Source organism: Lissotriton helveticus, chromosome 8 (genome assembly GCF_964261635.1).
Source record: "Lissotriton helveticus chromosome 8, aLisHel1.1, whole genome shotgun sequence".
Lineage (NCBI taxonomy): Eukaryota > Metazoa > Chordata > Amphibia > Caudata > Salamandridae > Lissotriton > Lissotriton helveticus.
This window is the reverse complement of record NC_136069.1, coordinates 841,357,667-841,370,895: the sequence shown is the minus strand read 5'-3', so window position 1 is coordinate 841,370,895 and position 13,229 is coordinate 841,357,667. Positions and strand designations below refer to the sequence as shown.

General features: G+C 42.7%; 1 protein-coding gene across 1 annotated transcript in view; it reads right to left on the bottom strand.

The window, feature by feature from the left end:
• Positions 1 to 473: 473 nt before the first annotated feature.
• Positions 474 to 13,229, bottom strand: part of LOC144772946 (adhesion G-protein coupled receptor G2-like) — a 1,412,864-nt gene continuing 1,400,108 nt past the window's right edge. Inside the window, exon 37 of the mRNA XM_078657647.1 lies at positions 474 to 1,232. Within this exon, the coding sequence (XP_078513773.1) occupies positions 1,075 to 1,232 (158 nt within the window). The 3' untranslated portion in view covers positions 474 to 1,074. The remainder of the gene's footprint in view (positions 1,233 to 13,229) is intronic.

Below are 13,229 nucleotides of genomic sequence, written 5' to 3'. Positions count from 1 at the left end.
ATGAATTACATGTACCATTCTCCTTGTCTATTACCTATTGTGCTTCTGTTTTATTTGTTGCTGTGTATACTTTGATGGTTATCTAACCGAATAAAGTTATTACAACTAGTACGTTATGAAAATATTAGCTAATCAATATTGGACTTCGCTTCCAACTAGAGATTTTCTATCTCAGAATGTAAGAATGCACTCCAAAATAGTGGAATAATGACGAGGAATATCCTAGGAAGTTGGGTACAGAATGAGAGTACACAAGTACACATGTGCCACTTGACCTCATTGTTCTTCCATGCCTACAACCTGCTGCAGAGGGAGCACTTTTTCTTTCTCATTCAACAAGGACAGCAGTTAGCCCTGCCGAGACCAAAAATCTCTAGCACCCATATTGTCAACTGCACTCAATCTCACCATCATTCGCTCTAAAATCGGTCTGCAAATTTTCCAAAATGGGGAACTGCACTATTTCAGAAATTGAAGTCACATGATATGTCTTTATTGAAATAACATTATTAAATATTGGAAAATGCTTAAGTCTTGTGTTTTAGAAAGTCAACAAAAGTATTAAAAAAATATCCTACGTAAAGCAATTGACCATTTACATTGCTATGGAATAAATAAAAAAAGGGATTAAAGAAAACATACAATGCAATCAGACACATGGGCAGTATGACATGTTATTACTATTTTACATTATTAATAATTAGATTGTTATAGGGCAACATTGCTACTCAATGTATACTGCAATGCCCTTTTGTCATATCTTGTTATAAATTGCTGAAATATTCTGTTGTCCGTTTTGCAGATGAAAATGCTGCTCAGTAAAGTGTTGTGGAAACTACTCAACGCCGAGAACAATTGCATGGTCCAGTTTGCATCAGCGGACAGTTCAGATCAATAGTTATCTTTACATTTGGCTTCTAGGCATCCTTGGTTCTTGTTCACCATGTGCGTCATTTCTGCTCATTAACCAGAATGTTCTAGACTGTTGACAGCTGGGGCAGATTCCGCATTTCCTACATCACATGTCAAGTTATCAACATGTTTGTAAAGCGGCCGTCATCTGCGAAGTTAATGTCACTGGTCAATGTCATTTGTGCTGGCCCTGTTGGAAGTCCTTCTTTGGGTTGCCTTTGTCGCACTGTGCGCATCCTGAAGGGCAGTAAGTGCCTGCAGGCTTACATCACCATTTTGCAAATTGAAAGCAACACCATTCCTCTCTTTGGAGACATTACCTTGGAAGGAGTAAAAAGAAAAACATTAATTTAACCTCCAGTAGTGCCAGTGGAAATAAATTCTATTTAAAGACAAGCATTAGCAAAGAAAGTAAGCGTGGCTTGCATTTCGAGGTCTGAATGAAACATTTTGAAAGCTCTTGCTGCAATTAAAAAAACAAAGAATTGCTTTCCAAATACAATGCAAGTAGGAGATAACGAATTTAGTGTGTAAATATTTAATGTTCTTTGGAGATGTGAAATAGTCGCTAATATATTATAAAGCAAGCACTCCATAGGATGCATACTGATGCACCAGCCATCCAATACACAACATGAGATGAGGGAGATATTGTCCTCTGGGATGAGCTGAGGTAAACTCTTGGTATTTTTGAAATCGGTATCAATGGGTGTTGTAGACAGATGTACTGTTAAGCCACACCCACCGAGCATTGTCAATAGATATGGCATATGAATGTGCCTAATATCTCACTGATGGGTGTAGGCACTCAATAAGTCCTCATACATGCCCTCTGTCACTCATCTTTGCATTCATGCATACATTCACTGACTCATTTTTGCATTCACCCTCTAACACAACTGGAATTACACACTAACTCAACAACATATGCAAGGTAAATTAAAAGAATATAAGCTAAAAAAAGATAACATCTGAACACAATTGCCATATGCTTGCAATAGCAAAACTAGTAGGGGGTGTCTGTGTTGCAAAGTTATTGTAAACAGTCTTGTTGTTTTAAAGATTTAGCATTGCCATCACTTCTAGAATCAATACTTTGCCAATCATGGAATGGTAAAATAATGAAACACTATAAACAAGATCTTTCTATAATGGTCTTCTGGGTTAGAGAAAGTGGCCATGTTGGCTATGGCGCACTGCACCAAGCAAGCGACCCATTAGCACCGCCTGCTGAGCTGTCGTATCCTCTTAATTAACATTAAAATAAAAAGAGGAGACGCAAACAAATGAAAGTGAAAGGCAAACTATGAAAGGACAAAAATCTCAAGGACTGTCCAGCCAGCCCTGACATTGAAGCACACTAATTTACAGGTAGATGTACACATGTAATCAGAAAATCCTGTTATTCACAGGGCAAGCGAGCCACTGGCTGATATGGACTGAACCATTATCCCAGTACGCTGTCATAGATGGAAGATGGGTTTAACAAACTGAGACATACCAGTGACAGAACATAGCTGACCCAAATGTCCTTTAAAAAGCTACATGTTTATATATTTATAGATATGGACGATGTATTATTTAAGACATTTTTCATTAAAAGATCCTGGCAGACGTCTCAGAAGTGATTCTAGCAAGAATTATCACAGTGTAAATGTTCTCCTCCTAGGGTTTGTCAGAGACAGGGCCCAACACCTAAATCGTTCCCCTACATAGGTAATCTGTGGCATTCCAAATAACACAATACCAATCTGTAGGCTTTAATACAGGGAAAGAACACTCCATCTATAAATGCCTAATAATTTTAACATAGGTATTCAAAGTCAACATGTCAGGATTAATGTGTGTACTATACATTTTAGTAATAAAAAGAACAGACTTATTAACAGAAATACTTTTTCCTAGTAAGCCAATCAAGCCTGAAGGTATTATAATTGGCTTATCACGATAACAAACCAAGGCCTCCTGTACTGAGTGTATGCTTTCCCACGAGGCAACCATCAGGCATACAATCATAAAATGATACAGAAAAAGACAGTTTCTTACATGGACTCCACCCAAACATGTTTGAGTCTAAATATTTACTGACTAGGATAACAAAACAAACCTAGATTTTAGAATTGGTCCTAGTTCCTCGGGCTACACAAATATTATTTACAATGAAGGACAGATAGTTCCTGTTGCTTACAGATGACATTTGTATTCTACAGCCAAAGCACGGTTACCACCCTGGCAATTTAATGGATTCAGACATTCAAAGGAGAAACCAATTAAAAATCAACTGCAGAAAGGTGGATGTCTTCCAAGACATACTTCTTTTGGTCCATGTTCAACATACCATGGCCCATAAAAATGAGGGATTTCACGTAAAAGTGAACTGTGCAGACGACTTAGCCGCAAACGCAGCGGGATTCCTACTTTTAAAGTAGCAGCGGTAACTAGATCTCAAACCAAGATCAGCACAGACATTTTGACAGTGATACAAGATCCAGCTAAAGGTGAAAAGCCTCCAGACAACTTTCCCTGCAGATACTTCTATAAACTCAATCAAGATAACCTTCCAATGGTTTCATTACCTGGAGTAGGAGATAGTCCATTTTCCAATGAGTAAGTCAGATTAAACTTAATTAAAGCAGCTCATAAGGGGTTAGCATCTGCCCATACTGGTATCAGTGCCACAGTCTCTGCTTCTAAGTAAACCTAGTGTTTCCACCTTCAAGCTGTTTGAGGTTCGCTAGTGTCAAGACACTTCGGTATTTGCACGCTCTAGAAAATTGTTACTTACTTACAGTAGCCATGCTCCTCAAAGATATGTGAGGACTTATTTACCCAAATAAACAAAAAATAATGAACAGCAATGTAACTTCTACCAACAAATAAAACATTCCACTATTTCAAGACCAGCGCATATTCTCCCCTTGCTATCTCCAATGCCCATTTGGGGTAATCTACCCGAACAATACCAGGCCAGTGGATGCAATATACCAATATATGCAAATATTATTTGCTGTTGATTCATGCTCCTGATTCCTGTGGGGTGACCACAAAGAAAAGGGGGTTCTCGATCAGTGATGAATCTCTTTCAGTTCCTTACTGGCAATGGGCACAGTTCATACATTTCATTCAGACAATGGTCCTGTGTTTGTCACTGTCGGGTCTGGGAGTATGTCTCAATTATTCACACCTGTTTCGTGCAGAGAGCTTCAGGTTAATAGAGCATGCCAATTATACATTTAAGCAAGCAGTAACGGCCAGGGTATTAAGTACCAGACTGAGTTGGCTATATATTCAGTATCTGTAAGGAGTTCAGACAGCATTCAATAATTTGCCTAGAGGAGTATGAGGTGGCCGCACTCCACATGAGATGCTTTTTAAACGGTCTATCTATGTGCCCAATCTTGATAGTTCTGGAAAGGCAGCGGAAGAAAGTATTCTGACTCTGCTATTTGTGAAGATAAGGTTCCTAAAGCTGCTGATAGTTGGCTGTCCAGGCTTGGGGAGCTAGTTCATGAAAAGATTCCCGATAAACACGTACTCAGCTTTCTTACACACCACCTGTTCCAGTTCTTGAGGTGGAAGGCACACAAACTGTAATCCTTGATTGATGATCTAGCTCAAAGCAAAACAGGAAGGTTTTCATAGATCACATCAAAAACGTGCCTTCGTAATGAACGGTAATGTGATTGTGATTTTGGACGTACTTGTGTGTAATGCAGAAAAGCATAATGTCAAAGCAGAAATGTACCTTGCCTGTCTTGTTAAGGTTTGTAAGATGCAAAATAAAAAACATTTTTTTTTTAAACGTGCCTTCGGAGTACAGCCATACAACCTCTCCCTGCTGCGAAGGACCTACCCAAAAAGAAAGTAATCATGCTGAAATATCAGTCCCAATTCAGGGCCTGTAGAACCTACTATTTCTCTAGCTTCACACTAAGTGCCAGCTTTCACAGAAGAGCCTAATGCTGTGATTTCAACAATTGCATCAGTTTCTACTACTGATGTGGTTTACTATGAACCACTAAATGAGTCAATATATATGGAAATGATGTTTTAGTAAAAAAAATAACACTTCATGAAAATGATCCCAATTTTAAATTAACTACAATATCGACACACTGCACAGCACTCAACGTCACCACTGGCTTTTTGTTCACTACTGGTTTTGTGACCGGTGTCTTATACCATCGTGGTCCTATTTTTGGACTGCTACTGGAGTTTTTTTTCTCTTATTATGGATCATCATCCTGATCACTGTGTTGCTGATCTTAAATGAATATTATGATATTGATAAAAATATCAAGTTTCCTATAGTTCAAGAACTGCAACTGTATTCTTTATTTCACAGCGCACATTGGGATCATCATGCTGTAATCATCACTGTATATAGCATGTGCTAGATGGTGTCGTTTGGGAAAAGGTTCCTTATCAGACCACAGGAGATACTGAAAATTTGGAAATTCCATGTGTTTCAAAAATTACTCTTGAAGATATTTTCATATCTGTTTACTTTTCAGACCAATGGGACATAAAGTTAAAAGAATGCTAAAAGACTTGCAGGCAGACACCACTTTAGATAATGAGGATTCTTATTTAAATGCTGACAATCAAAGAAATGTTTTGTGTTTACAATGGGCACTACTAGATACACAACACCAGTACTCCTCAAGAAATATATAATGATATACAGTGGGAGCATTATGGGGGTTCCACCCATAAATAGCTACCCAAATTTCCAAACTAAATGTCCTTATTTCCATAGCATTGACAAATCAGACCCAAAAGCCTTCTATCATATACAAAAAGAAGAAAAGCCAGAAAAGAGCCTCATTACTAATAACAAGGTCATACATTTGTCGAAAACCTTGCTGTGCAAAGTTAAGAAGATTGGAAAATAATATTGAAGAGGAAAGTATTTGGGGAACCACACTATGACAGATTCTGGGCAAAGAAACTTTATTTAGCAAATACATCGTTCCTAAAAAAACGCTTTTTTTCAAAAAAATCATCCAGCATGCCACATGTCTGGGATTTGGGTCTACTAAAATGTTAAAGAAACCACCAATTCCAAAAGTCAATTCGACTCAGTTTCCAAAGTGGCAAAGGAAGGAAAACATTACTGATTCTAAACTCAAAGAAATGGTTCAGTATGGTACTTACAATTCTACCATGTTACACCCTGAAGGAATAGTCCCATGGTCAATTGGTATTGATGTATGCATGAGAAAATATGCGAAATTCCTGGTCCTTTAGCTAATCATGCATACCCCAGATATATTAAACACACACCTGTAACTGCTATCAGATACAGTGTGGCAAAGCTGTACCAATAATGGTTAGCATATTCCAGCATTGCGGCTGTGAAGGAGAAACTGTTCACAATTAGTGAAACAAGGGATTTCAATGTCTTCCTTCCAGGGTCCACACACAGCTAAACATTAATGGCCAGATGTAGGTAAATCTATTTTACCGACTCATAAATACCGAATTTTACCGATTCGGTGTTTATGAATCGGTAAAATAGAAGCAGGGAGATGTAGGTACATCCAGATGTTTTTTTACCGAATCGGTAAAAATCGGTATTTACCGATTCGGTAAATACCGACCGGTAATGCCCATTCATTCCTTTGGGCTTTGAAGCCCATAGGAATGAATGGGCATTACCGAATCGGTATTTACCGAATCGGTAAATACCGAATGTCACAAGGGTGCAGGGAGTGTCACTTTGACACCCTCTGGCACCCCCAAAAGAGGTTTGGGTAGGTCTGCCTGTCATATGGCACAGGTGTGCATGCACACATGTGCATGCACACCGGAATCGGTATTTTACCATCAAATTGATTTGATGGTAAAATACCGATTCTGTAATGCTTGTGGGACTCAGAAGAGTCCCACCTACATATCAATTATACCGAATCGGTAAAAAACACTGATTGGGTATTTTACAGAATCGGTACATTTACCGATCGGTAAATTTACCGATTCTGTAAAATACAGGGCCCTACATACCATTTCTGACATACCGGTCGGTAACGGACGAAAATACCGATTTTCGGCCGTTACCGACCGACCTACATCGGGCCCCTACTCTTCACATTTGCAGTAGGCTATGCAATCTATAATGAAATTCGACGATATTCAGAAACAGAAGTTGCTGAAGGAATTTAACAAATTGGTATGGAAATTAAGCAAGCCACATTTAGAGTTACTCATAATGGCATGCAAACACTCTCTAAACTAGTGTATTCTATAAGCACAACAATGTAATCGGTTAAATCTTCTAAACGATTTAAACCTTCTACATCATGAGCAGGCTCAGTCGTGAGTTATTACACAGTTAAATTGAGCCCTAAAAACACATAAATCTAATAAAGTTACTAGGCATCTCATCAACAAAAGTGCCATATCTGAGCCATATAAATTGAATGAGAGCAAGGCTGCAAGTGCAGCCAGTCCCAAGCCCTGGCATGAACGACATTTCATCAAAATGCTTGGGGCAGCGGAAGTGACATCACATGTCATTTAACCTTTACTTTCACTCACACATGCATGCTAGCACATACACACACTCACTCCCACATAAACACACCCACCTGCAAGTACGCACACAACTTGCATTTAAAATCATTTTTAACTTTACCTCAGATGCCAGGGAGGGTCTTATTCCAATTAACTGTAAACAATTCATTATTACACTTATAGTGAATAATAAAATATTTTCTATTAGCGTAATAAATAACTAACAGAAAACAAGGAAAAAGGAGCGCCAACTGACGTCCATAAGGACAAGCTGCCCGTGTTCCTGGCACAGATTTTGCCACCTCTGAGACCAGGGGTCTCAAAGGCAGTGCCAGGGGTCACAAGGAACAAGCCAGGGGTCACAGCTGCGACACTAGGTGCAGGGACATCCTACGGTTTTTGGGGGCTCTGGGCTGAACATATTTTGGTGGACCCTGTTCAGAACAGCTTTGAATTTATGGTCCAATTTGAGCCCCTGTTTCCCACGCCGTTTCCGCTTCCTCAGCTTCATTAGCGATCCAGTTTGCATCATAGGCATTAGCCTATATATTCCCGATGTAAATTTACACGTGCAGCTGACAGCAGTAGGATTTAGTGTTTCCTGCCCTTCTACTAGGTTTTTAATACTTTTTAAATTGTATATGCGTGGCTCAATTACTCTGTGCTTTTTAACAGTTTCTCCTACCTTCGCACACTTGCACTTTACTTTATTCTGTTTGCCTACACCTCCTTAGCTGCTCCGATTCGCATCTCACTTTTCTTCCAGTCCTGGTCCGCTGCGGCTGATACACCGATTGTGCGGAGGGCTGGGGCTACTATCAGGCTCCTCACTTCCGCCCAAGCAGTTTCTGCTTCCTCAGCTGTGTTAGCGATCCAGTTTGCATAATAGGCATTAGCCTAAATATTATCGATGCAAAAGGACGCACCCAGCGAGCGCGCCGCTGGTGTGCCAAAGGCAAGCCCGTCTGTGCCCGGAGGCGTCCGGCACCGGCCATATTGCCCAGTTCCCCTCCAGTGAGTTTCTTCCACTATATTACAATAGGGAAAAACTGCTTAGCCTTAGGTGGCTACCATTATGTCAGTGTACAGCGGCTGATCCGAGCTTGGAGGTAGACTTTTGATGCAATAAATGCAACTGGTCTCTCTTCCAGCCCAGGAAATTCGTACCCAAGAACCTCCCACGCAAATAAGAAAAATGAGGACTTACAGGCCACCCTTTTAAATTGTTGCTCTAAGCCTCCAACCCTACTATCACCTCGGCCAACCCTATGAGTTATAAAATCCTTAGGAGGGATTGACCGAGTGGGAAGGGGGGTGGTGTCGCCATAATTTACAATAAAAAAATAGACTGCTCTCCCATCCAGATGGAAAACATTGAGGGCGCAGAATCCTTAAGCTTCCGCTGTACCTTATCCCCTTCATCATAGCATGGCTAGTTTTCTGATTTACAGACCTACCGGTTCAATTGGAAATTGAATTACTTCGCTTAATACAGTCACCACCTCCCAGGACTTAAAATACAAAAACTGCCTCATTCTGGAAGATTTCTCTATACATATGGGCAATGGAAAATACCCTCAAACAATTTCCTTGATGGAGACTGCAGGCATGCAGCATTTTTCCATCTATTTTTCGGCCACCCATGAGAAGGGCCATACCCTAGACCAAATCTTTCACAACTTTGACATATCAGTAAGCCTACCGCATCCCATTACCTGGTCTGACCACTTCCTATTAAAATTTGTCATTCCCAACACTGCCACAGCCCCTTGGGCTAACACAGGGCAGAGGGTCCCTAATTACAGAACGTTCCATAAAATATCTATCCCGATGTTCGGAGATGCCCTCAGTCATTCTTCACTGAAGCTGTCTGGCTGTCCCGATTCGGATGCCCTCTCAATAGATTCAAGGCTCCGAACCAACATTGGTGCAGTGGTACAAGTTGTTTCCCACTCCTCAAAGAGGTCAGCCCCACCAGCTCCATGGTTTAACGATTCCCTCAGATCTAGCAAAAGAAATTGTAGGAAAATGGAATGGAAATGGCGTAAATCTTATTTACCTGAGGACAGGAAGGTGAATAACGACGCCTTAAAAGATCATTACATTCTCGTGAAGGCAGCCAAAAAAAACTTCTTTCAAACCAAGATAGAATATAGGAGTAAGGAAATCTTTAGCATAGTTAAATCCTTTACCGCCAGAAAGCCGGCACAAAGGAAGGAGCATGCACAGAAGAATAGCTAAGAAATTGCTTAATTCTTCCACAAAAAGATCTGTGATCCAACAAGCCTTTACTAACATCTAAGAGGAAGAACTGACCTTCTACCCTAGTTCTAATGTCAAACTTCACCTCTTTGATCTTCCATCTTTACTAACTTTCCCTGAGTTTCAGCTTGAAGTGTCACTGACCCTTCTCCAAAGCATTAAGTTTGGCTCTCCTACCGACCCATGTCTAGTGAATATCCTGAACCTATTAGCTCCCACCATAAACGACACGGTAAACCAACCCTTTAATGCTTCCCTCTCCTCAGGAAGCATGCCGAAATTATGGAAGAATACTAAGATTGTTCCACTGATGAAAAAAGGCTAACGCCAAACCGACAGAGCCTGCCAGCCACAGGCCAATCTCCCTTCTTATGGCCCTATCCAAAGTATTAGAGAAGCATGTGAACAAGGCCCTCCAAAAACACAGTGAATATGGACAGCTCCTTCATGAGGCCCAATCTGGTTTTAGGGCTAACTACAGTACGGAGTCCGCTCTGCTGGAAGTGACTGAATTTCTCACAGGTAAGCTGGACCAGGGAGGCAAGGCTGTTCTGATACTGCTAAATCTGTCGGCAACCTTTGATATGGTTCCACATGAGAGGCTCCTGGAGAGACTTGCTAACATCAGCCTGGGGGGACTGCCTTAACATGGATGTCATCCTTCTTGGCAAATAGATCCCAGGACATCTGGCTCCCCCTTTCTCATCCCCGGTTCCGGCCATGAATGTAGGTGTTCCACATGGCTCCATTCTCAGTCCTACCGCTTTTTTTTTTTTTATAAAATCTTTTTCTTTTGCAAAAAGAACAAAGTAAAGTGGTGGTCACACACAAGGCATACCTTCGTTACATGATATACATATATGGAATTCACAGGAATCATAAAGCTGGCAAATCACATTAAATCATGGGTGTAGGTCTTTTTTCCTTTTTACAGAGATCATCAATCAATTAGCTCGTCAATTGAGGTAATCATGGGGGGCTCACATATTCTTCCCTGTATTCATTCCAGTTGGACCACACTGCTACCCACTTCTTCGGATATCCCCTGGCTACATAAACTGTCTTTTCCTGAACCATGCTCCAATCCATGTCTTTCTTCCATGCGCTGAGCGTTGGCGGTGTGGCGGCCCCTCATACCCTTGCAATATTCCTCTTCGCTATCGCAAGGCCCAACGTCACCCACAGTTTGCCTTTCGCTGGGAAGTCTGAGGGCTCCCAGATGTTAAGGAGGCACCTCTTTGCCTCAGAACGCAATTCCACCCCCCACATCTCCCTCATACAATTGAGCACCCGGGTCCAATAGGTCTGTATCTCCCGGCATTCCCATAGTATATGTAGAAAGGTGCCTACCTCCCCACACCCCCTGCGACAGAGTCCACCTTCACTCCGCCCCATCAGGACATGCCTAGTGCCAGAGATGTATACTCTATTCAGGATCTTCAGCTGGATCAATCGCAGTTTGGCCGATATTGCTATTTCCTTGGGGGATGCCAGCGCCTCTCGCCATTCTTCATCATCAATCTCGAGTCAGTCTGCATCCCATTTCCCCCTAAGAGCTAGTAGTGGATCCGGGGTATGATTAATGAGCTTTTTGTATGTGAGCGATATGGCCCTCTCCTGGAGGTGGCCATTCAGTAGTCTGTCTTCGAGTGGTGATGACTCCGGGAGGTGCGTCCCGGGAGGAATATTGGCCTGAAGTGCATGCCGAACCTGAATGTATCAGAAGTGTTCCGTCCGGGCTAAATCATAGGTGTGCTGAAGGGTGTCAAATGGTATTACCCCCTCTGGGCCCCATAAGTCTTTGATACGAGATATGCCTATTAGGTCCCAATTTCGAAATCCTTTGGTGCGGCTAAGAGGGTCTAGCTTCTCTGGAGCTCACAGTAGGGTTGATAGGGTGAGCCTGCCAGTCCAGCCCAGTTTCTTTTGGACTATATGCCACAGCTGGACTGAGTGTTTGGTGGGTCCCATAAGGCGGTACCTTCACGGTCTGGAGTAGAGAGCCGCCTCGAAGTTTCCACCCGGAAGAAGCCATTTGTCAATCTCGTATCCTGGATCATTCCCTGCACAGTATGTACCCTGGTTAATGGCCGACAAATGCGCCACCCAGTTATATTTCCGGATGTCCTGGAGTGCTATCACCCCGTCAAACCAACCCAGTGTGAGTTTTTGGAGGGAGATACGGGGCACTCCGGTCCAGAGAAGATCTCTCTGGGTAGCCTCGATAGTGGCGAAATACTTTTGTGGGACTAAGTCCGGGTAGTTTTGGAGGGCGTACAAGAACCGTGCGAGCGCCATCATTTTAAAAAGCGCTGCCCGGCCCAGCAGCGACAACGGGAGGTTCTTTCAGGTGGTGGCGTCCCTTTGGCAAGAGGTTCTGCTCCTACCGCGTAGCCTGGTCCTCAGAAATGAAAATTCCTAGGTATGTGAAGCCATCGCTAGCTATTTTGATTGGGCAATCACCCGGTGTCTGTGGGGGGGACCGTGCAGGACATAGAGGAGGGATTTTCCCCAGTTAATGCTGTAGCCGGAGTAATCTCCGAAACTCTTAAAGATATCCAATGCTGTAGTAAGGGACTCATGCGGTGCTGTAAGGTACAGGAGGATATCATCCGCATATAGTGAGATCCTGTCCTCCCATCAGTCAGTCCACCGTATCCCCTTCAGAGAGGGGATCTGCCTAATCCAGGCTGGCAGCGGTTCTAGGAAAAGAGCAAAGAGCAGAGGTGAGCGGGGACACACCTGTCGCGTCCCTCTCTCTAGTGTGAAAACCTCAGAGAATTTATTGTTGACAACTACTTGAGCTAGAGGTTCTGTGTATAGGAGTCATACACAGCTAATAAAGTTTGGGCCGAACCCCAACTTTTGAAGGACGGCCTTCATGTACGGACACTCAAGAGTGTCAAACGTCATTGTTGCGTCCAAGGACACCACCACTCCATCCTCGCGCAACCGGTGGCAGCATCCCAACACCCCATGGAGACGGCGTAAATTAAGTGCCGTGTTACGATGAGGCATCAAGCCCGATTGGTCCGGATGTACAAGGGTATGCAGGACCGGCTTGAGCCTATTGGCCAGCACCTTGGCTAGGAGTTTCGGCTCTACATTGAGCAGTGATATTGGTCTATAAGAGGTACAGGACTCTTTGGGTTTCCCCGCCTTGGGGATAGCAATGATAGTTGCTATGCGCTGGTCCTTGGGCAATATACTGTGCTCCCTACTGTCTTCAAACATTTGCTTCAGGTGCGTACCAAGGCTATCGGTTTTGAGCTTGTAAAGCTCCACCGGCAGACCATTGGGCCCGAGAGCCTTTCCAGGACGAAGGTCATGAATGACCTTGACTATCTCGTCCACGGCCAGGGGTGCTTCCATAGTCTCCTGTTTTTCCGCGGAGAGAGTGGGAAGGACGATGTCGCCCAAGAAGGCCTCCGATTCCTCTTCTGACCTTTCGGATCTCCTAGTATATACCCTTTTAAAGTGTGTTGCAAACTCCTTGACAATCTCATGGGGCTCCGTAATAACTGTCCCCGCGTCCACCT